The sequence below is a fragment of the Limanda limanda genome, chromosome 17 (genome assembly GCF_963576545.1).
Source record: "Limanda limanda chromosome 17, fLimLim1.1, whole genome shotgun sequence".
Classification (NCBI taxonomy): Eukaryota; Metazoa; Chordata; class Actinopteri; order Pleuronectiformes; family Pleuronectidae; genus Limanda; species Limanda limanda.
In genome coordinates, this window is record NC_083652.1 from 7,440,266 (window position 1) to 7,464,965 (window position 24,700).

Sequence of the window (24,700 nt, forward strand, 5' to 3'; positions counted from 1 at the left end):
AGGGTGCAACAGCTACCGGCAGCGCAATACTTGTGGTGTACTGTGTCATGGAGGACAATTACTGATAATTATTACTCTACAGGATTAAATTGTAAACCAGATAGCCTTGTTATTCAACACAAAGTTCTAACAAGGAGTCACTCTCCTCGTCACTTATTTTGTCTCGTTTCTCCAGACACGTTTCATACCTCAAGGTTATTTTTCCGGATGTCTATTTATCATTTTAAGCTTTGCACGCCTTCTCCCGCCTCCTCGTGCCATGACTAGTTATTTTCTCAATTGACTATCAGCCAGCTTCCCATTACTCATGCTGAAATGCCCTTTCCATTCTGAGGAACTTATGCTCTTGAATTGTTTTTTTTTCTCCTCGGACAACCACAAAACTTCTGGTAAGTTCTTGTTGTGAACCCTGATGCTCATTATCAGTAATTGTTGCCTGCACTTTCCACCCTCTGTGTGTGTGTGTGCGCACGTGTCGCAGTAAGTGCGTCCATGTGCCTGTTTGACCCAGAATCCAGCTCTCACAGATTCCACATTAACCTCAATCCCGCTTTCTTCCAAATGAGATTTCTATTCTTCTGTCTGTGTGTTGACTTATTTGCCTCCCTTTCATCATCTCCGGCAAGGTTATCCCGAGGCAGGCAGCACTTTTATGGCAACAAGGGGGCGTGGGGCGGGGGGGGGCCGTCGGAGGGCCTCCAGCCATGCCTTAATCGATCTTGTTTTAAAGGGCTGTTGTGAGCTGAATGTTTGAACCCATCCCCTCGTTAACAATTGTCTGGGATTTAATTAAAAAAGTAGAAGGAATTTAATGTCAATTACATCTTAAAGTGAACGGGGAGTACGGAGACGCACAACAAAGAAACCGACAGCGAGAGAGGGGGGGGAAAGAGAGGGAAGGCTAATTAGAGGATGGAGTTGTGTTCATGCATCATTCCTGCTGAAACATTTCCTTCCCCTCTCTCTCAACCCCATTTTCCTCTGTGCTCTTTTTATTTTTTCCCCTCCTATTTCTCTCTCTCTCTCTCTCTCTCTCTCTCTCTCTCTCTCTCTCTCTCTCTCTCTCTCTCTCTCTCTCTCTCTCTCTCCCCCTATCTTTCCCTCTCTCTCTCTCTGCATGTATATCTGCAAGTGCCCTCAGGAAAAAAAAAAGAAATTGTCACATCTTTTCCTCTGCCGTCGGCTCACAGTATGGGTATGCAAATATGAGAAAATAGAGACTTCAGCATTGTTGACACACTCTTCCTACACAAGAAGCACAAGCGGATATAAGCGCGGAGTCTTTTTCTCTCCAACTGAAGTGGCTTAAGTACTTCTGTGTACTTTATTGAATCTTTTTTTTTGAATGTTGAAAACCACAGTAAATGTCATCATATCATCCGTACAGTATATCATCCACATGACACAGAGAAAGAAAACCATGAGGAACAGAAAAGATAAAACAGACAACCTCCACTGCATGAACCACATTTAAATACAACTTTATTCAGATCTGCAGACTTTTAGTTTTTATATATATATTTATAGATATATATATATATATATGTATATTCTTGTTTTTGACAGTAACTATTCTCTGCTGATTGGACCGGTGTTGCCTTGCAGTCTCTAAGGCCAAATATCCACATGTCCGTTGGCACTAGAAGGGTCCACAGGGCAGCTGCTGCAGTAACAACACGGTCCATCCCACAGCAACATGACTGTCTCTGAAACTTGGTCCAGCTGCAACATTGTATGTTTCTGTAGCTGGTACCGGAGAGGTGGAGGAGTCTCAATGAGAGTATTGCTGTAAATCTGGGAGGGGATTGATGAGGAGCAGAGTAGGGGGCTTCTTCTCCACAGGTAGCCCAACATGTGTCCTTGTTTCGTTTCTACATGAGTTTAATGCTGTTGGCTCCTGTTGCCCAGTTCTGATCCCAACATGTGTGAGTATCCAACTTCTCTGTGGACGCACTGCAGGAGGTGTGGGAGGGGGGGGGGAGTCGCGTATCGAGGTTACTGGGGCGTTTCTGTGTCGGGCACTCTGTTGGCATGCTCTTGAGGAGATTCCATGTCCTCACAATCCAAGGGCTTATGCAAGACGCTTTGAACAGGAGAGAGGGAAAAAGCTGAACCAGCACATCTTAACACTGTGTCTGTGCACGCATTGGTGTGATGGGATATAGATATACAGAGAGAGAGAGATGGATCGAGAAGGAAGGAAGGGAGGGAGGGAGGGGTGTTCTCACAGCTGATGTTCACTTGGCTTGGCGTTAAGCTCACGGAGATTAGCTAGCTTAGCTCAACGCTGTGTGCAGGAGGGCAGGCGGGGCACCAATGAGGAACTACCCACTGCAGGGTTCAACGCCAGGGTATGGGGGGGTAGAGAGGGTATGGAGGCTGAGGCTGCAGCCGGCAGGGTCACACACACACAAGAAGAGGACAACAGCGTGAAGACTGCGGGACACATGGCTGATCAACATGCAGACGTCTGGAGCAGGAAGGGGCAGAGGGTGAGGGAACTAATGAACAGAGCAACAGGAAGTGGTTCACACATGCTGCTTGATGCATTATACGCACATGAAGCTTTGTTTTTGAAAAGGACCTTCAGACAAGCAAGCATCTATATTGTATGTTCCATTACAACTGTTTCAAATAAATACTAAATAAACTGTTATGCTGCTTCCAGACATGCACTCAACTCTGCAGATACTCCGTTTTTTCTCTGGAGAAGGTACATGTGTGAATATCCGAGGGTTCTGCAGACCTTATACTAGCAGGGCAGGTGGAGAAATTCAGGATGATCTGATACGTGAACACAGCAGGGGATCCCCCATTAGATTCAGTGTGGGGGGTTGAAGACGCTTCTAATGGTTGACAGATGCAAAATGACAAAAAACAAAAAGAAAACAAATACCTCCTGGTGAAAAAGCGGTGTCACACTCATAGAAGACACCGGCGTAGATGTCAAGAGAGTTTGTGGTGATAAGAGCCGCAGCTGAGTTATTAGGTCTTTTCCCGCCTCTGTCTGCAGCACCCGGCTGCTCCACCTCTCGCCTGAATAATGCGGAAGATGTGTTTCTGTTGTGAGAACATCTGTGCAGTGAATCTCCTGCTGTGTTGTGCGCGTGTGAAAGACAAACTGAGGGCAAACTCTGTGGCCAATACTCCAGATTTTACCCACAGGTCATGTTCGAAAACGACTTTAGTGTGATGTGGCAGGAATCAGAATCCATCTCTCCATTCTGTCTCATAGCTGGCTCTGTGATTGATGTGAGACTCTTAAGGATAGATCTTCCATGTGAGGATCCTTGATTGTGAGACACTTCAAGTAAAAGTCGATCTTGATGGATATGTACGTGTGAGGCAGACAAGCTGGTACATGTATGAAGTATTGGCTGTGATAAAAACAATACAGTCACATGTAAGAGGAGACTGGACTCATGGTGATGAACAGCCTCCGTGTTGGCTGCTGACACCAGAGACGAGCTATTCCCTATCTTTAAGGCTACATCCATATTACTACAATTTTGTGGGAAAATACATCGGATATCCCAACCTTCCAAATTATCCCACAGTTATCCCAGAGTTGCTAAAAAGCAGAAGTTTGGAATCACTTGTGGCTCCAGTTTGAAAACTCTGGCGCTGTGTTTTAGTCTAGACGGGCAGAAACTGAGATTTTTGGAAATGATAACGTAGACACAGCCATTTGCTGGTTGGGTCTTTTCAGTCATGATGAGGCCTTTGTGGATTTTTCAGTCTCCTATCACATGACCACCTTCTGGAAGAAAACAACCGCAACATGGAAAATCAATGACAAGCATTGTTGACCCAGTTGGCTTTACTTTCGGCAGTTGTGCAGTAAAATTCTGATTTTTACAACGATACAACTATTTACATGCGTAGGCAAGAAGCTTTTATTCAAGTCTGCAGCCAACAACTAAAGTCTTCCTGTGTCCACACTCAAACTCATGCCAAGTGTATATGAGTGGTCATGTGATAAACATTTTCAGACGTGTTATTATAGGCGAGGATTAAAACTGAAACACAGCTGTTGACACTGGACAGAGGTCATTTTATTTATTAACTCCTTTTTACCAATTAAATCGTAGTAGCATGGATGTAGCCAAGAAGTAAGTAAAAATACTTATAGGTTTTTAAGATTTACAGGATTTTATTATCACCTTTAGTCTTGCTTTCCCTTGTACTGCTCTCCTAGCACACACCGGCAAGGTGAAGGATTTAAGTCTGGCCTTGTGTTTCCCCCCCACAGGAGGGGGAAGGGGTTGGGGGGGACCAGTCACTGCTGCCCGAGTCCACCTGGGACATCCCTGCACAGCTTCAGCCGAGCGTGCACAGGCACAGACCTTGGCTGTATTCCTGATCGCGCACTGTATGAGCATCCCACCCATTATCCGATATCACTGTTTAATGACTCTTCACACCTGTCCTGTGACTGTATGTCGCTAATGAAGCAAGAAATCATTGTGTCCTTACAAGCCGCATAGCAGTAACCTCTCAGCGCACAAATGTCAGGTCACCTAATTCATTGCTCCATTGTGCACGGCTCTCCTCTGATATTGTTTGTGAGAGCGACACGAGATGGGCCAGCCAGTGGCCATTTATCTTAATGAGAGCAGTTAACTCTGAGCTGAGCGTCGGCTCCGCACACGGAACACCACAATCCTCCACCAGCGTCCTCTTATCCTCCCACCCGCTGACTTGATTTTTAGGAATGCATTTCGCCCTCTCGTTGAAACCTTAATTAGTTCTACCGGAGATTAAATTATATGTAATTATTATGATAATATTTTCATTTATTCAAGATAACGGGCCTACTTTAGTGAACACAGTATTTGTCGGGAGAGAGCAATCTCCCTCACACAGTCAAAGTTATCAAGGCGTGAAATCAGGAATCCTGACGGCAACAAAATGTAATCTTTTTCATACAGAGGGGACAATAGACGGAGCTGCATACTCTACATCTCCTTCTCCACTTTAATTAAAATAGCTCACTGAATCTCTCCCTCTCTCGCTCCCCCCACCTTTCTCCCTCTCTTATGTGTGGAGGGCCAATCCTGTCTCTATGCAGAATCTCGTTATTTCCCTCACACTGAGCTTGTCTTAAGCCCTGGTCCCGAATCTTTGTTGAGCAATTGCTTTTGCTTGCAAATTTGGGATCTTTTTCCCCTCTCCCTGTCTCTTTTCCCTGTATCATTGAATGGGAAGTGACATAACTGACGGATGTATAGTAATTGCATTCTGCAGGTAAACACTGGGACATTGTCCTGGCTGGATGCGCGGCTGTGAGGGTACATGGACAGGGTGTGAGAACGTGAGTAGGAGGAGGAACTTTTCTTTTATGTTGTTCGGGGATTGACTTGAGCTCACATAAAAAAACATGCCCTCTAAAAAAAAAGAGTAGAAGCTGAATGATCCTGTGGACGGGTACACTTTACATTCACCTGCTTTTTGTGAGGAAAGCAGTGATTTGTGTTCCCTCTGGAAAGTTTGCAAGTGCAATTGTTTCCCTTACAGCATACGGTGTTAAACACCCCATGATGTCTGTAATAAAGTCTGGATTTTTTATACAACTCCCCAGTGACTCGTATCACAGCATTTCACGGAAAATACTGCCTGGTGACTTTGTGAAAACAGCTACACAGTGAAGGGTGATTAAAAGGACATTGAGACAACACAGACAAATTACTTAATGGAAAGAAAAATGGCTGGCGAGAAGTTGGACTTTTCGAAACTGGATTGAGGTAAGAATGTGTGTGGTATTTAAATTTCACTGCCAGTCCATATAACAAATGCTGCAGATAAACATTCCCAGTGCTTCACTATCTGCATACTGTCGTTTTTGTTTTGCATATATGTTTGTACATCTTGCAGGCTACAGAGACGGGTTTTTGAAGATGTCTTGCTGCCACAATGGTATTAATGACTTTTGACAGCCCTGGTTTCCTGTTGCAGTAGCGCCCATTCATACCCCGTATCCTCTCCTCTCCCACCTCTCCTCCCCTCACTCAAGTCCTCTAGCCCGAGGGCAGGTAGGGCATCTCGTTATGGTAGTTGTAGTCCGGGCAAACCTTCTGCACCAGGCGGTAGTCCGTACTGTAGAAGGATATATAGATGCAGATGACCTTGAAAGGCTTGGAGCAAATCCAGGACACATGGCTCTGAATCTGCTCCTGGAAGCAGGTCTTGGACGGGTCGTAGTTGCACAGCGAGGTGCGCTTGCTGCGATCCACCTTCTCATAGTCCACGCGGCAGTTGAAGATCTTGGAGTCCTTAGGGTAGACCACACTCTGGCGCTCCAGGTCAAACTCCACCGCCTTGACTGGTGGCACCAGGCTGACTGAGATGTTGCCCTGGCCTGTGGAGTTATGGCGGAAGTATACGCTGAACGTGCCGTTACCATGGTCCACAATCTTGCCGGTGATCAGCAGGTTGAGCCTCACTGTCTTGATGTTGGAATAGAAGTCTCCCCAGCCAAACATCTTCTTGAACTTGCCGGTCTTAACAATCGGCCGACGTTTGACCCTGGAGCTGGAGGCATCTGGCTTGAGCAGGTCGCTGCCCAACATCTCCCAGAACTCCTGTTTAGAAAATTCCTGCTTGGAGAAAGGGAGCGGGGAGCGGTAGGGCAGCTCCAGAGAGGTGTCATTAGCAGCTCTGCTCTTACTGTGAAGCATCCAGCGGCTCAGGGGCGAGAGGGGAGCCTGCTCGCCCAGGAGGCCCAACGTCTTGGAGGAGTCGTCTGAAGAGCTTTTGGGGTTGGAGGACTCATCTTCCTGACCCAGGGCCACCTGGAAAGAGGAGGTTTGAAGTAAGATTGAAAGAGAAAATAGAGAAAGAAAGTAGACAATTATTAGCAAGGTAGAAAGAAACGTAGACAGAAAACAAATTAAAGGTTTAATCGATACTTAATTTACAGTTTATACCTCTAGTGGTAGTAAGCGTGACATTATATCAATGTTATTTATATAAATAAATGGTTGGATTTTTGCAAGTATTGCTATTATTACATTCTTTTGTTTACCTCGGCTGCAAGAGAAAATACTCCTATGTATAGTTTTCACCGAGCCCATATATAATTCCCTAAGCTCGCTTGTAATGGGCTTGTGTGCCTCCCTTGAGCTACTGGTGGGGTCAGAGGGATCAGAGAAGAGATTCAAACTGAAAATCCACAGCAAAAATGAACTCACAATAAGTGAGTTACTCCTCTGGTCTTGGGCGGTTTAATCAATACGTTATTATATTCTACAAAGGCTGTAATTCTGTAAAACAGTAAAGGCCTGTCATTAAGAAAATGCTTTCCAAAGTTGTTTCAGAGGTTGGAGGTTGATTTATGCACTTAGCATCCTGATGCACCAAAAGGAGCAGGATTCACGCAGCCAGTTAAGAACAACTTGTTTTCTACATTGTCGAAACTTCATCCACTCAACTCTTTCGACGTTTCCCTTTCAAACAATCTCTTTTTCAAAGAAACAAAATCAGGGAAGGTCACTTGAAGATCACCCATGTAACTGGAGGATTGTTCTCATATAATATCTAAAAGGAACTAAGTGGAAAGTAGACTGAGCCTTACTTTTTGGGTTAAAGTGAGCACTTTGCTTCTAAAGCACCGCAGTGTGAGTACAGGAAACTATTATTGCCTCCAAAGATTTGATCGGAGGATCAAAGTATACGAGTGGGGGAAGGCGGGCAAGTGGTGGTGAATAGGGGGGAATGGGGGGGCGTGCAAAGAATAAAGTATAATGTCCAATTAAGATTTCCAGTGTTTTAATTAAAGAGAGAGTCTGTTTCGGCACACACACAAAGCTGTCAAATGTTAACATCAAATGAGGGGCGATGGGAAAAGGAGCGGGGGGGGGGGCGAGATAAGATAGCGCTGCTGTGCTCAGCAGTAGCTTTGTTAAGAGTGTGTGAATGTGAGAGCAATGAAACGGCTGATTCTTCAACAGTAATGATCTATTAGCAGGTACCGTTTGTCTAATGTGCTACGGAAGCATCCGGCACCACTACGTCCTTTCGATTTAGCAGCGAACGCACATAAACGCACAAACACACACACACACACTCACACACACACCGTTTGTGAATTTGAGTTGTGGTAAACGAAAACAATAAGTGATGCAAATGTGATCGGTGGGGTAAGTTTGAGTGTGTGTGTGTGTGTGTGTGTGAACTACCCGCAGAGATTTTCCAGCGATGCATAATGCATGCATCTGTGTCTGCGCTCTGATCCATCTACTGTCTCGACTGCCAGAGCTTCCTTACACCGGCTTAGTCAGGATTATTAAGTCGGACTCATTTTTATTCCGTTTTATGCAGGTTTTTCCAGATCGCTCAGATTTGTTCTCTTGCACCACAGTCAAGTCAGCGATATTGATTTTCGGTCCCTCTAAAAACATGTATTTCCTTTCATAACAACCTGTATCACATTTATACAGCCTTGCAGGGATTCACGGTAATATGATTGTGGTCTGGTGTTTGGACTCAGATGAGCAGCCCCCCCCCCCCGCCCTCCCCTAATCTGGCCTCATTCCCTTGTGGAGGCTGGAGGCCAGACACCATCTCCTCTAGTTACCTGTGTGCTGCTACGCTTTACTGCCGCTCAGATCCTTCAGCCTCCCCACGGGGGGCCGATCACAGGGCTGACAAGGACTCCTTCCTCTTGAACCAGATAGTTCCAATTCTTGGAGAACCTCATTAATAATGAACCAAAATTTGGAAGAGCTAAAGACATGGATTCTCATCGATCTTCTCATCAAGAGTATCTTTGTTTTTCAAGGGGGGAATTGAGGGCCAGGCAGGAGGACTTTGATTCCTCATGGCTCTAATTGAAGGACTGGTTTGGGTTTGATGACTCCTCTCCAATGAGCCAGTGGCTCCCTGGGCATGGAGGGTAGCACTTTGCCAACCTCCCCAGATAGCACTTAAGAGCCCCTGTGGCGTCTCAACGAAAAAAGCCTGTTAGGGTTTTCGAAAAATATGTCACTTTTTTATTTATCCGAAACTGCCCCCTTGCTTTTAAGATCCTGATCGAGAAATAACATATCGCTAGATGCTTTGTTGAAGCTTACACATTGAGTAAAGCATCCTCCCGCTCGCTCGCACAGTCGTCATTAGAGAACCTGTGAAGCCAAGCTGAAGGAGGAGAGATGGAGAGAGCATTGTGCGACTGTACTACAGGAGATTTAAGTGTGAGGCACCGCTGGAGTTATCACATTCACTGTGTAGCATCGTTGTCAAAGACAAATTTAAGAATGAGCTAAATATGGCTATGAAAAAACCCGGAGCCAGAGCTGTAATGATTACTGCAGTAAGAGAACACACACTGTGCATTCGTCCAAAGCACCATGCTGCTGTTTAATACAAGTGTGATTTCATTTTCTCAGGTTATCATACATGGGCTGCAAGTATGGAATTTAACAAGTGTTTGCGTGCTTTCAGATTGTCTGCACATCTGGTTAGTGATGCATATTTAAGGTCATTGAAGTCACACATTTTACAACAGTTTATCTATCAATAAATATTATAACAAGCACTACTTTTTCCACTGCATTATGAAAAACTGCATAGTGGTCCGAATCTCTCGCCAGTGCATTTAACAAGGAGAGTATATGAGGTGTAAGATTGAACTATCAGCACCCTTCCAACTTTGATTCATGCAATGAAAGCAAATTGAAATGGTGTAAAAATATAACTCAAGTTCACTTTTGTTTTCACAATGTACATATATGCATGTTCAATCATCTATATCAGGGGGTCCGCGAAATTCGCTTTGATATTTTAACACATTTCAAGAATACTTGTGAATATCGTGAAAAATATCTAAAATAAGAAAAATATGTCTAAAATAATATAAAGGTGCTGGTGATCATGAGGTTAAACTTAAGTAGGCCTCAATTGTTTGTGTGATATTGTATGATTATCATTTGTGACATATTCTGCCTTACTTTGTCATCTTCCCTCTTCAGTTGTAGCCCCAGTTTATGTTGATTGTTATTGATCACCTTTACTTTAACATTCTCTCAACATGTCAGCTACATGTCTGTACATTTAAGTCATGAACGTTATATACTGATGTACATATGGTTCTGAGATGCAGTACAACTACAAACTGCATTTTAATTTTGTTTTCAATTCTTAAGCACTGAAAATCAACCATTGTTTTTAACACAGATTTTTCTAGATCTGTTTGAGGTTTTTAAGTAGATATATCTAGATTTGTTTGAGGTTTTTAAATGAAACCAACATGGAAAACCAAATGTTAAACCTTCCTTCTATCCACATGCACGCACGCACACACACACACACACACACACACACACACACACACACACACACACACACACACACACACACACACACACACGTAGGCATGCTCGCGCGTAGGCACATCAGTGGGCTGCGGATTACTTTCTAGTCAGAATCATGGTCCATGGAACAAAACCAGTTGAAAACCCCTGGTCTACATAGTGAAACATGTTGCGTTGAAAGGCCAGAATGAGTTTCTTTCAGACTAAGTTTGTTTTGTCTCCTGAAGCTTGGCAAGACACATCCCAGGTTTAAGTACTGTAGGCAAAGTGTGGGGGCGATGGGCTATCAGGTCTTAGAGAGGGGGCGGAGGTTTGGGCGGATTCTATAATTTGTCATGTGCGCTAAGTGAGTCAGTGAAACGTCTGGAGAGGATGGGAGATGGCTGCAGGCTCTGTCGCTGCGGTAATTGTGAGTAATTCAGCCTCAGTGAGCACTGGCCCCGGGACTGTCTCCCAGCAGGGAGCTGTGGGGCGGGGGTGCAAACCTCTCAAGCCTGCCAGCTCCACAGGCAATAATCAGCCTGTTACAGTGACAGGTACACCGTCTTAACCACCCCTTCCTCCTGGTGACAGAGCCGAACTATCGCTATCATATAGCACAGAGATCAGGGAGCCGCTTAACTGGACTCTACGCCATAACTCTCACAGAGGACTGGGGACGGACAAGTGTCTCCACCAGAAGAAGCAGAATTGTACCAAAAATATACTCGCACATGAGATAACACAATCAGACTTCACTTGTTGATTAGCTGAACTTCTCTGGTCACACCTTTAGTGGGAGAAGTGTGTTTTGTTAACATTGTGAAAAAAAATTTCCTGATATTTTATAGATCAAACTTTTCATTGATTACATTGATTAATATGGACCCATTTATCATGTGTTAGAGAATTCTTTTGGTTTAATACCCCGTAAAATGTTTGTTTCACTCTCAGCAGCACATTGCAGTTTGTGGTCACAGCAGGCAGCTGTTAACAGAAAATCATCTGTGAAAACCTTCTGCAAACGCAGCCAGACAGACAATATAGTGGATAAATAGCCGGATATATCCTCCAGGAACTGTTGGAGACTAAAAGAGCTAAAGGAAGAGACAATATTGGACTTACATTCTTAAATCTAAATTTACTTCTATTTCAGAAATATCTGTTAGTATGTGCAATGCAGATTTTAAGAACTATTTTCACCCGACTTCACACTTGACATGTGTATTGTTTAGGGCCCAAAGGAGGTATATGGTCAAAATTTGGTGCAGTTTGGTTCAATCTTATTAAACTTTGAATAAACAGGCGACCAGTGCTCTGTAGTGTCAATGTAAGGGACATAGATCACAACAACTCAGCTTCAGGTCACTCACATTACTTGTCTTTACTTGTCGAGGCTCAAATACTCCCAAACAAACAGCCCATTCTGAACAAGCAGATTTAGAACAGCCACTGTTGCTCTGTATCTGCTTGATGTTAACTGCTGGTACCAAGTTTACTGTCATACCATGTCATTGAAGAAATTAAGAAAGCTAAATCCTTAATTTTATCTAGATTTATTTGACAAATTTCGCTGCCAAACACACGAGAAACTGTCCTATTACTACAATGGACATGAAAACCCATTTGGAAGGTTTGTCCCAACACTGTTCCCATAGACGTGTTGCACTTGCTGGTTGTTGTGCTTTCACCTTCTGTCCAGTTCATCCCAAACCATTTCCACAGGGTTTAATTCCGCAGACTGTGCTGCCCTATCACATGAAGCCAGGTCTAAGTTCTTCCTTTCTGATGTTGTTTGGTCATTATCCTGCTGTAGGATGATCCCTGACCAACCTGAATGTTCTCCTTTCCTCTGCTTTCATACTTTTTTCCGATAGATATACTGTATAATGGTATTGTCCTAATAACACACCAGAGGGTGCAGTAACCCAGTTTGCCCCAACACTGCCTTTCTACAGTCGGAGAGTTTGTAGATAAACAACAAAATATGAAAATAAGTATGTCTCTGCAGGGAAAGTCTGCGTTTAGCTTAATGTACTTTGAGGAAAACAGTAAATGAGTTGTTTTCTATCAAATTGACAATTTCTCAGTTTTTGGTGATCCAAACCTTTTGCTTTTGATTTACCTTAGGCTGTTTACTGTTTACCTTTTTTATGGATGCATGGTCTGGAATGAAATGAATTGATTCATTGATCGATACAGAGAATCTGCCTGTAGAGCCACCCAGCAGGGCTGAAAGCATGCGCACGAGGAGTCGACAATGTGCTGTCAATAAAGCACTCCGTTTCCCTCTGGCTGTTGAGTTGAAATCTTCATCTCTAATATGACATCAATTTTTAATTACACACCCAGACAGCTAAGATTCCTTAAGTGTTCGTCGATCCTTTATTCTTTTTTTTTTTTTCCTTGTGCTCTGTCTCCTCTCCCCACCTCCAGATCTAATATGTTCACTGCAGGAGACTTCTCTGTTACATGATTAAAGTCTGAAAATGGCCGTGCCCTTATAACTAATTATTCTTCTGGCTAGTGTAGAAGAGGTGAGGGAGAGAAAGGTAATTTCACAAGAAACAAGCCATTTGACTCTTAATGAATAATTTACTGCGGCTTCTGGGGGGGTCACCGGAGCTTAGATCTGCAGTGGGTGAACCAACTCACTACAGTGAATCTTTTATTCTTCTCTTTTCTCGGTCATTTCTTTCTCCCTGCATCCTCCGCCTGCTTTCCCAACTCGTATTGGACAAGTTCAGTTGTGCTGTCCCGGTGGATTTGAGCTCATTTTTTATGCTCAGAGAGAAGCCCGGCTCTGAATTGGCTATCAAATTTTTACATTATAAGGTATCGACAAGTTGGCGGTGCGAGGGCGGCGGCGGGGGAGTAGCGGGGGGGACGGGTTCTCCTCGTGTTTTCCCCAGGGGGCTGGGAGCAAAGCAAGGGCTGATGGGACAGGGCTAATTAAAACTGCTGCTCCAGTATTCACTCCTGTCTTATAAAAGCCGGAGGGACACTGCGACTGTCTCATGGAGGTTCAGGTCTGAAAGCCAAATACTAATTTAGCCGAGGCTGTTGTTTGACGTACTGCAGCAGTAACTCTGTTGGATTTTCAGCACCCGCCCAGGAGATTCATATTTAATATTTGTATTCGTATGCTCTTGAGCAAGGCACTTAAATACCTTCAGTGACGGTACTAAGTGGCCATATCAGGTTGTGGTGAACAGCGCAGCCCTCAGCTGGTGATCTGTGGCTCTTCACACTCACAGGACCAGTAAAAGACAATGAATCAAGGGATCTCATCATTATTGGACAGCTCTAAATCCAGCTGTGATGGGGTCTAGATTGCATGGGGACTGACTTCTGTGACATTTACAGCTGTGCCAGATGTGTCCACGTTCGTATGAACACGAGTGCATCCCTCATTTCATTCCATCTCTTGAATGGTTGTTTGCTAGAAAACTTTTAAAATACAGTTTATTGTGAACGGAGCTCAGTGTGAAACTGCCTATTAGCTGAAGTCAAACTTTGTTTCCCCGGTTTAGCAGCAGTCTTTAACAGATCAAACCAAATGTGAGTAGGCAAGTGAAATCTGATCACAAATGCTGAATGGCGAGACATTTGATGCACATCCTGACAACAGGTGTGAAGTGCAGCGGTGGACACGATCGGGAAACATCAACTGATGGCGGACATTGTGCAAGGATTCAAATCTTTCCTCATCTCCAGCCGCTTTTACCTGATCACAGCTGAACTGTTGAAGGAGCAGGTTCGAAAAGGCTTGTGTATGTAATTTTTGGGCTGGTGTGTGTTCATGGGCTTTGAAGTCAGATTGTGGAAACAAACACTGTAAACAGAATGTGTTGTATTTATGTGTTTAGCTCCTTTAAATAACATTTGCATAATAACAAAGAGCAAAGAAAAAAAGAGTCAGATGTGACACGTATATAAATAACAGTGGTCTCCTAGATGCTTGTGACAGATGGACTTGCAGTTTGCAAGTGACAAACGAGAAACACTTGAGTTCCCATTAAATGTCATTGTTTGGAGTTAATTGTGAAATTATGTTAATTGATTTATAAGCGATGATGCCAACAACTCTGCAACTTGTGAACCAAACACTTTCCGAGTTGTTCCGAATAAAGATGGATTTCATGTGAGGTTTCCCCGTCTGGAACAAATATTTCTGATTATACCAACATCACACAAACTCAATGATGGAGTGATAGAGTTGAGATCACCACTGTTAAGCCACACGCCACCGACTAAAGTTACACCATTGATGAAACGGCCGAGGGTTAACAATACTCCACATATTCTTTGACTCCCAACTTTCTTTCTTCCACGATGGCTAATTTGTGTGTCATGGTTCCACAATAGTTCATTACTCTGTTAGTTTTGCACATACATGGTCCAGCGATGTACTGCATCTTTATCCAGTCACAGTTTTAATGTGCTGCCGAACTAGCAATTTTGTGCTTATGGGTCCACAATCGTTTTCCACATTGGCATTAACACTCCAGCTCTTAATCGGATCATTGTGAGGTGGGCCTGGATAATAGCATCACTATCCAAATTGACGTTTCCTGGAAAAATACAAGTGAATATAATTGCTAGTTCTCGCTGCTCTATATTCTAATGCAACACATTCTCAATTCAATCCAGAAATCACTTTGGTGGGCGAGAACTGTTCCTATTATCCATTTATTGTAGTTAAAGTGCTCTTTTTCAAGCTCAGCCAAATTCCCTGATCCTTGTGGCTGGGCTGCCTGCTTTAATTGGAAACCCCCGTAAAGACCCTCAGCGAGCCCTGTCTGGACATGTCCGTCTCTGACCCTGAAAATCACTGCACCGTCGCTGGGCAGCATGCTGGCCAACTGCACAAGCCATGTTCGCTCGGGCAGAACAGACTGTTTACAGATTGTGAGAGAATTGAGAATTTAAATGGGCTTCTCGCTCCCCGCTCTCACTCGGTCCGGTCACACCACGATGAGGTCAACACGAACCGCACAGCCTGCAACATCAGGAGAGCCTCAGATTCCTTCAGTGTTAAGCTGACAGCCTGGTTTTCACCCTTCAAAAAAAACCACCAATCTCCCCTGTTGCCACCGTGCCTTTTCCTTATTGTTTGGCTGCCTACACATCTTGAAACCGTAAAGATTTTATTCTATATAAACCCATTTTGAAAACAGTTTATATTTTCTAGTGATGGGAAGTTTGGATCATTTTTACCGACTCGGTTCTTCGAATCTCGTTCAGTAAAATGAACAAATCTTTTTTCGAGTCATTCGTTCATTTCAACGGTGGGGGGAGAAATTCCTGAATGAAATTCCTGCATTAAAATAATGTATTATGATAGTTTGGATGATTTCAAATGGTCATTTATTATCACACTAGCATTTAATTACCACGGCAAACAATTACGCTGCACTGAACTGTAAGTAAAGTACAAAAAAGGTTAAAATAACAAAACCTGTAATTATTACTTGTGAACGAAAATCATTCACGTCTTACTAAACCTAGTAACTCGAAAGTGAACGAGGTAAACAAATCCTTTCTGTTTCCTCTTCTGAGACTATGCAGGTCACGTGAAAAATGATCCAAAGACTCGTAGCAAAGGCAGATGAACGAATCGTTCACCTCCCGATCGTGTCTTCGAATCAATGATTCGTTCATCTGCTGGATACGAGTCTTTGGATCCTTTTCACGTGACCTGCAGCAACCGACCCGATGTGCGGCCACGAGAAAATTAACGAATCTCTCTTTGAGAGGACTCGTTACTCCCGAGTCCTTGTAAGGATTCATTCAAAATGAACGAATCGTTCACAAACAACACATCACTAATATTTTCACGAAGCAGAACAGCAACTTTTACTAGCCGGCGCTCTCTGAAATTAAAAGGTCTAATGGATTTTCTCATTCCTCTTAGTTATTCCTCTGTGTGCAAGTGGAGCGCATCTTTTATCTGGATCCCCTGGGAGTTACACCTACTCATTCAACCCATGGCTACGAGTCATTTTACTTTAAGCTGGGCACTGTAATCCACCCTTGGCTGTCCCCAAACCAGCAGACACACCTCCATACATCCTTCCAGGGTCGTCTCAGTCTCCCCTGGTGTCTCTCCTCGAGCAGTGCCACGATAAACAGGGCTGGTTTTGAGCGTATTCTGTCTCTCAGCTCAGTGCTTCACCGTGAAGGGCTGTCAGTGTGTTCTCTCTCTCTCTCTCTCTCTCTCTCTCTCTCTCTCTCTCTCTCTCTCTCTCTCTCTCTCTCTCTCTCTCTCTCTCTCTCTCTCTCTCTCTCTCTCTCTCTCTCTCTCTCTCTCTCTCTCTCTCTCTCTCTCTCTCCCTCTCTCTCTCTCTCTGCCTGTCTGTGGAGTGGGGGGACTGGGAGCCTGACAGTGGAGGAGAGCAGGGGTCCTCAGCAGGTGGTGGGGGGGGAAGAGGTCCTCCTCTGGGGTCATTCCCGCTGTGCTTGTGCATAACTCAAGCTGTTTTACACAACAGGCAGGAAGCTATAGAGGTTATGTTACAACACCAGCAGCTCTGCTCATCCACCTCTTCTTCATGTTTATATATTGTTTGTGCGGTCACTCATTGCTGGGTTGTGTATTAGATCGATACCCTTTGAAATGGGTTAAAACACAGTGGAAAGAATCACACAGACCCGACAGATGTGCTGACAGTTTCGATGAAAGCTATTTTGGATTTTCCTCAAATGCAATTTAAGGAGAAATGTTAAGATGACAGACAACAATCGTTCAATTATCTGCACAAACCAACTACTAATGGAGTGTGAAGATTGCAAATGTCCGTGAAGGCTAATGCCCTATCTCACAAGAAATTGCAAATACCAAATTCCTGTATGCGCCTGTTTATCCGGATTCGCTCTAAAATGTGATTCTTCCCTGGGTCATGCCCCCCCCCTCTCCACAAAACTCCTCGGGAATCAGTTTTCCAGTTTTTATAATCCTGCCGAGACACAGACAAACAAACAGCAATGAAATCTCCTTGGTGCGGGTAAATATAGAATCACACTGAAAGGGTACAAGCTGTTGATCTGTGAAACGTTTAAAACTATGGTGAAGATAGACGACCAGATTTTAAAGCACGTCTTTACATTTCATATGTGTTTAAGAGGAAATTATACATCAATCTTTTAATTCAGGAAATCTCTGTCCGTCTCTCTGACCCTGAAAAAGTGGCTCGCATATCTCAATAAGCGTTTATTTTATTGGCTTCACACATGACGTGTATTGTTAAGAGCAAAGGAAATGCACTGTTGAATTTAGAGCAATTGGACCCCTGATATGTTCAATATGAATAAACTTTGAATGAAGTGGCGACCAGCGCTCTGTCGTTGCGTGGAGTCGAGCTTTACCGAACTTTGAATAAACAGGTAAATAGCTCTTTCTGCAGGTCACGTTCACAGTTCCAGAAAGAAAACTCCAACCAGGATTTCCACAGGCCTAACAAACAGCCCATTCTAAACAGGCAGGTTTAGAGCAGGCTCTGCACTGGTAAACTCAATTCAGCAAATGGGTGACGGTGGGATGTTGGGCTTATTTGTCCCCTGGATGAATGGCTAACAAGGGAAGTGCTGCTGATTGTGCTACTGATCATGAAAAAGCCACGACCTGATAATGGTCCCTCTCACATCAGCCCTTTATGATCCATCATGCACTCACAGTGGAAAGTCGAGGACAGATGCCATCAGCACTATAAACTGTTCAGTCTGCTTCCACTGAGGGTTTGAAGCCAAACCCTCCCTTATGTTCGAAATTTGACAATTATGAATGACTTGTGTGTTTCTGGCTCCCGTATGGGACGTGAGGAGGAGGAAGAGGAGGAGGAGGAGGAGGGTATAAGCTCATGAGCCCTGACATGCAGATTGCAACGATGTTGGCAAAGAGGAAGACTCAAGAGAATGAGAAGAAAACTTGTATTAACCCTGCTGCTGCTGTCTAACATTTTTGTCTCCATGCAATATTTGCTGTATCAGATATTGAGGTTTTTTTCCTTTCAGTATGGAGGTGGTAGTTCTGCCTAGCCGGGGATGTATCTGGGCGGACAAGGTCAGCGACCCCGTGAGGAGGACAGGTATCTAAAAAACATTAATATAAGACTTTGTGACGGGCCAAAATGGAGAGAGAAGTCTGATGTGGTTAGAATTAGTGTTCCAAGGCCTCTGCTTTTTCACCTTACACACAAATCTTCAGTTTGTGTGTGTGTGTGTGCAGTGTTTGCACCATGCTGTCTGATGGTGTTCCAGGCAAAATACTGGCAGTTTGCTTCTTCGATCAAATGCCTTTTCTGTCCCAGTTGTTGTGCTGCCATGCTGGGATTCAAGTGTGTACTCTGTGGTGTACGGACTAATCACAATCTCTTCTTTGTTATTAAATGGATTTGGGCATTGTGCAGCTCCGAGAATAAGAACATTTGTTTTTAATGGATGTGCCATGTGAAATATCTAAGTGTTTCCTTGCTGGTGGCAAAGTCAAACGGAGGTTGATGGCAAAAGTTTAGCAATGCAAAAAGTGGGCAGTGGATGTGGAATAACTCAAGTGTCATGTTTTCTTTAGAGTTTGAAAGGACCTCAGCACAGAAAAAGAGTGTGGCATGTAAACCTTGGAATTTGAAAGAGTGTCTATAGTGAAAGTCTTTTTGCAAATAAAATGCAAAGACGATTTGTATGATGGAGCATCTGCGAGCTCATGGCGAGCGCGTATGAAGAGCCGAGCTCCTGCACCCCCGTGTTCTTTACCACATGAAGGTTACAGCGTACGCAGGGTCTGAATGAATAAAGCTGCTCTTTTGTTGTGCTAAGAGGAAAATCTTATTTCTACAAAAAGTGCGGTGATTGTGGGATAATTGCAGGGGAGGCAGTTCACTGGAGCAGTCGAGTTCAATGCCCTGTGCGAACACACTTCGTTCTCCTAGTGGTAGTTAGTGCAGGAGGAAGAGTGCACACACTCACCTCAGCCCTCTCAGTTTCCATGAGGGGTCTCAGATCGTCAACCTGCACCATTAAGGCTCGGTGCTGTCACTGTAATTATATCTGGATTAACGTGTAGTTTCCTGGGTGTTTCGTGTGCAAAAAGAAGAACGAATCTGTCACGACCGTCAATGAGGCGTTTAAACCTCTGAGGCAGATGGATAACGTATTATTTTTTCGCACTTTATCTTCACCCACTCTCACTTCCTCTCATTTCCTTCACCCTATAACACCACTCTGCACCAGCTCTGTCTATTTCCAGTGCGCCCAACAGTGTTCTATAGGCACCTGTCTCTCCCCTGCGTACAGTGTGACGAGGTTCACCCAACATCTGCTGCATCTGTTTAGTGATGGATAGAGTCCTTATACAAAGACTGTAACTTTCACAGTGAAGATGAAGCAGCTAGTCGCTCAATCAATCAGTGGAATGACGGGAAAAAAACTGCTGTGTTTTGAGGGATTTTTCCAGCTAAAATGCCAAACCTTTGATGGTTGCAGCTTCTCAAATGTGACACCTCGCTGCTTCTCTTTGCTTTATTTACTGTAAACTGAGTGTGTGTTACGCTGCTGGACTCGTGATCACACAACAAAGCAGTTTGAAGACGTCACCGTGGCGATCTGTAGAAAAGGCTGATGGGCATTTTTCAGTTTTCTGACATTTTGAAGACAACACGATTAATTAAAAGCCGATTAAGAAGCGATGCAGCGTATTTCACAGTGTGGCTCCGCTTAACAACTGACTGCCACTCGCAAGGACAGCGAAAGGTCTCCCAAATATCAAACCGCCCCCCGAAACATTCCACACATTATCTCTCTCTATATGTGCACATTAGCTGTTCAGTTGAATGAAGCACATCCAGTCAGCTCGAAGAGACGCCGAAGAAAAATAATTTCAATCGCTGCCAAAAATCAACGTACTTTCTCAAGCAGTCAATTATACAGCCGAGATGGTTTATATCATTCATATCCTAACATTCGAATACAGAGAATAATTAAAATTTGAAACACATCATTCATCATATAAACACAAACCGGAGTGGCACCTTGTGTTAATAGTCATCTGTATTAGTAGCCATTTGCAAAAGGTCCCTCGAGACCCAAATCTATCCGCGAATAGCGGCGCTATTACAACAGAAAATCATCCAAATCGAATTTTTAATGCATAGTAGGCTTATGCGATTATTCATCACGCTCCGCTGCAAAGTAAAAAAGTTACTTAATTCATTAATTGCTCCATAATTTATCAATGTCACGGGGCTAATGAATTACCCAAGATCTCCTGCTGAGGGATGTCATGTACGTTTTTCATAGATACATGGTCTTGGAGGTGGGGGTGAGGGGGGGTGGGGGGGTTAGCGCCAATTAATTTCATCATCATTAGCCACAGACCTTCTGGGTTACAATAGGCTGTAGCCCCTGCAGCTCGCGGAACGCTCGCAGAACCGAGACAACACAGAAGTGCTTGTTAAGCCTATTATCCCACACTCTTGTATCTAGTTATACGATGGCTGAAAAGGCGCTCACCCCCCCACCCCCCATATTTTAATTCGGCGTGTGGTCTCTTCTTTCTCAGATCAGTGGAAACCGCTCCAAACAAATCCACAGCGTGTGTGTTCAGTCACTTACAACCCCTGTCTGTCAGAGCTCAAGTCGCCAAAAAAAGGCCCATCACTCGACCCCCCTCCAGAGTATGAAATCCACAAGGTCATCCCTGAGGGGACGCCGACACAAACAGCTGCATCAAACAGCCATTCAACCTCACATGAAGATTTCCACTGCACTTATGTGTGTGTTTCTTTTATTTTTTATTTTGTTGGAGCCTGCTCATTTCCTGGGCCCTGTGATGAGGGAGCTGCTCAGCCCAGGGCTTTGGGGGTGGATGGATGTTTTCAAGTTCCCTCATGTGAATCAAGAGCAGATTTCTCATTAAAGGCTGCTCTTTAATAAATCTCCGAGCTACATGAAAGAGGAGTGGATGAGCCAAATTTTGATTGTCAGGTTGTTGGACAGAGGCGGTTGATGTTAACACATCTGGTGGAGCAGGTCAGAGAGGAGCCCTCCTCAGGGTAAAATACTCATGGAAAAGTTGTAGTGCTTGTTTTTTTTCCGTTAATTAGCTCAGTTAGAGAACAGAGGGCGGTGATGAGAGGGTTTTCTCTCCCTACCTACAGTTTTAACTCTGTTTTTAATTATATCAGACACGAAGGTGAGATTAGATGTTAAGTGCAAACTGTCTAAACGTGCTTGAAAAGGGAAACGTGTTAACTTCTGTTATTACCTGGTGCTATGTAAATAAATATGAACTGACTTGACTTCATTCCTCAGGGAAAAGACACTTTTGTCTCCTTTTTCTGTGATGGAAAATATCCCATATCTGCTTATAGATTCTGCTGTAGATCTCCACACAGGACAGACACATGGCCATTACCCTGCGAGCTTAGTGTGCAAATAAATGTGATAATAACAACAGAACTAATATGTTGTGACTCATGACAAATTCTGTTTTATTATTATTATTATTATTAGTAATAGTAGTAGTAGTACCATGTATTTTAATATGTATTTTAAGCAAACCCACTCCAGAAAAATGTTTTTATTAGGACATAATATTTAATTAAGTATATTTATTTAATACATATTCAAGTCATGAAAGCGTTTAAATTATTTTCTAAATACTTGTGATAGTGTAATAGTGTGTATTAGTGTAAAGGGAGTTTTGGCTGAAAATGGAGGATTACACCTGCCTACGCTCATATCCATGAATGATCTTTTCGTGATTATTATCATTGAATCATGAATTGTAGTTTATAAAGATGAACGTGGTCGCAATTACGCACGGAGTAAATGAGGCTGCTGACGGACACCGGCGGCTCTCTGCACATGTGTCCGCTGGGAATTGTAATAGTGCACATGTCGTACCTGAACCGAGCGAGGTCAAAGTGAATATTAATGTCCTAATAATCATAACATGCGCAAAAAATACAGAAACAGAAATGCGCCTGGACTGGAAGCGCAGAGAACAATTGGTGTGAATTATCTCTGCATCAAGAGGCGAATAGATACAAATCATCGTGACTCTAGTGTCCGCTCACCGTCCTCACATGCCGCTCCACACTCTTTTATTCTACTTATATCAGCGAGTAGAGAAGTTTTGGGCGCAAACGGGATGCAGGCACCTTCCCGTGACGCAGGGATCCATGGTGCGTTATATGGTTATTATCATAATATGGGTATTTAGGTAACGTGGAGAAAGATGCGAGTGTGTGTGTGTGAGACTGATACTTTTCGCCCACTCCCACTATTCCTTACCAAGCACGCGGTTCCGTTGAGGAGGAGCAGGATGAAGCCGCGGCTGGGGTGCATCGTTCCGGTGCGTAAAACCCACAGCTCCCCCTCTCCGGTCCTCAAAAAACAAGAGATAGAAAGAACTCCCTCACACGGGCTGCTCCTGCTTCAGGACGATACTCTTCCTCCGGCACCGGTTCCCTCTCGGCTGACGCACGGTCCCATGTCCAAGGCAGACTCAAGTGCTGCTCCCACAAACATGGAAACCCCGCTGGAAACCACTTGGAGTGTGTCCCTCTCCCTCAACCTTTCTTTTGTCAGTTTTTTTTTTTTTTATCCCCCCTCCCACAATCCTGGGTTTGAGTCACATTAGTTGGTGAGTGAGAAATCCATATGCGGTTGGCTGTTCTCATCCATGCAGAACAGATAAAAAAGAGATCCCAGCTCGGAGTGGAATGGTGTGGACTGGGAGGTGGGTAGATCACATCTGGTCCCAGTGGAGATCCTGGAGGGATGGAGCCGCTGCCTGCTTCACACACTGAAGCGACGCTGAGACTGGCAAGAGCTGAACACACGTTTTAACAGTTCCCACTCTCTCTCTCTCTCTCTCTCTCTCTCTCTCTCCCTCACTGTGTGTGAGTGTGTGTGTGTGCCTCTCCCCCTTTTCTCTCACCACATATCTCTTTTCTCTCTCTACCCCCTCCCCCCTTTCCTCCATCTCTCTCCACCTGTCCAGCATCTCCCCTCTCTTCTCTCTTTCATTCACGTTCTCTAATTTTATCCTGCCTATATAATCAAATAATAAACAAACCAGAAGCTAAATAGCAATAAACATCTGTTCCACTTGTATTAGTGCCTCTCCCCCCCCCCCCCTCCTTCAGAATCCCTCACCAATATCCCAGACACCGGTTTCTCACCCCACAGCAGCCTGCCTCACTTATCCGACTTGGTGGGTGTTTGCCACCGCCACGCCGGCCTGTCTCTGACTATCCTCACCACTGTGGGTGGGTGGAAATCATTGATTGGGGAAAGACTGGGTCTGTTTTCACACCGCGCTTGTCACAACAACAACTCCAATGTCATATGGTAACCGAGCACGTGGAAGCTGGTGGGAATGGGGGGGGTTTGTGCAGCTGCAGGAGTTTGTCTCACAGCCTCATCCTCATGCACGCTGTCACATCCAGCAGGTTTACAATCAGATTGTTTGTCTTCCCCCAGGGGCCCCGGGCACTGATCCGCAGCCCCCCCACTGAACAGCATCGACGCACGCCGTGAGTACCGATGAACCGGTGGCCGTCACCTTAGTGGGGTGTGATTAATAAAGACTTCCCTGCAATAACGCATAGTTCATTAGGAGCAGGTTAATGAACTGAGATGCACGATAGCACCACACAGGTCCCCTGGCTCGCAACAGCTCCATTTGTGCTTAATTAGACTCTTAGATGAGCTTCACTCTCTCCGTCCATCGCTCTCTTATTTTTCCATCACTCCCCCCCCTCTCTCTGTAACCCCTCATCTATCTGACGGGCAGCTGAGGAGACGACCTCCTCTGAATCTTTGCCTTTTCTGTCACTGCTGCTTTGTCTTGGATCAACATATTTAAAACCTTGTTGATCCAGTGATGTTTTTTTTGTCTGCACCTGCTCATAAAGAGTGTGGTGTTATCGGATTGTGCTGTTGTACAAGGGTTAATTGATCTCAGGTCAGGGGTTAATTGAGCAGCAATGGCCGGATGCTGAGGGAGCCATTCCCCTGGAGGTGAAAGGTCAGAGCAGAGGGGCCTGTGGAGGAGCCCGGGCTGTGTCAGTCTGTGTGCGACTGAAACATCAAAGTGGATGGCTGCAGGAAGAGTGCGAGACGACTAGCTCCCCCTCCACCCCTCCGACTGTGTGCACACACATACCGATCCGCTGCTCATTATGATGCAGGAGATGCTGATGAAAGATGGGAATGAGCTCATCAACTTAGGAGGTTGCTTGATCTCTCTCTCTCCCTCTTTCTTTTTATTAGATTATTTCAGACGCTAAACGTGTCTCTGTATAATTCAAGCCAGCCTCTTCAGTTGCCCAGGGTACCGGCGAGCTCTCTGGGAGGGGAAACAGCAAACCCATAAAGGGAGATCTGCTCCCTGGCCCGCAATCTGA

At 44.4% G+C, this 24,700-nt stretch overlaps 1 protein-coding gene across 1 annotated transcript; it reads right to left on the bottom strand.

The window, feature by feature from the left end:
* Positions 1 to 6,017: 6,017 nt before the first annotated feature.
* On the bottom strand, positions 6,018 to 22,634 carry LOC133023568 (neurexophilin-1). The gene is made up of 2 exons (XM_061090636.1): positions 22,581 to 22,634; positions 6,018 to 6,791 (listed from the first exon to the last, which is right to left on the bottom strand). Exons 1-2 carry the CDS (start codon positions 22,632 to 22,634, stop codon positions 6,018 to 6,020), a joined length of 828 nt encoding a protein of 275 aa, XP_060946619.1.
* Between the last annotated feature and the right edge of the window lie 2,066 nt (positions 22,635 to 24,700).

What these genes read in the sequence shown, in the direction of transcription:
- LOC133023568 (XM_061090636.1), bottom strand. Translation starts at nt 22,634, where the DNA reads ATGCACCCCAGCCGCGGCTTCATCCTGCTCCTCCTCAACGGAACCGCG. An exon ending in TCAACGGAACCGCGTGCTTG is followed by an intron (nt 6,792 to 22,580) that starts GTAAGGAATAGT and finishes TCCTCTTTCCAG; the next exon opens with GTGGCCCTGGGTCAGGAAGA.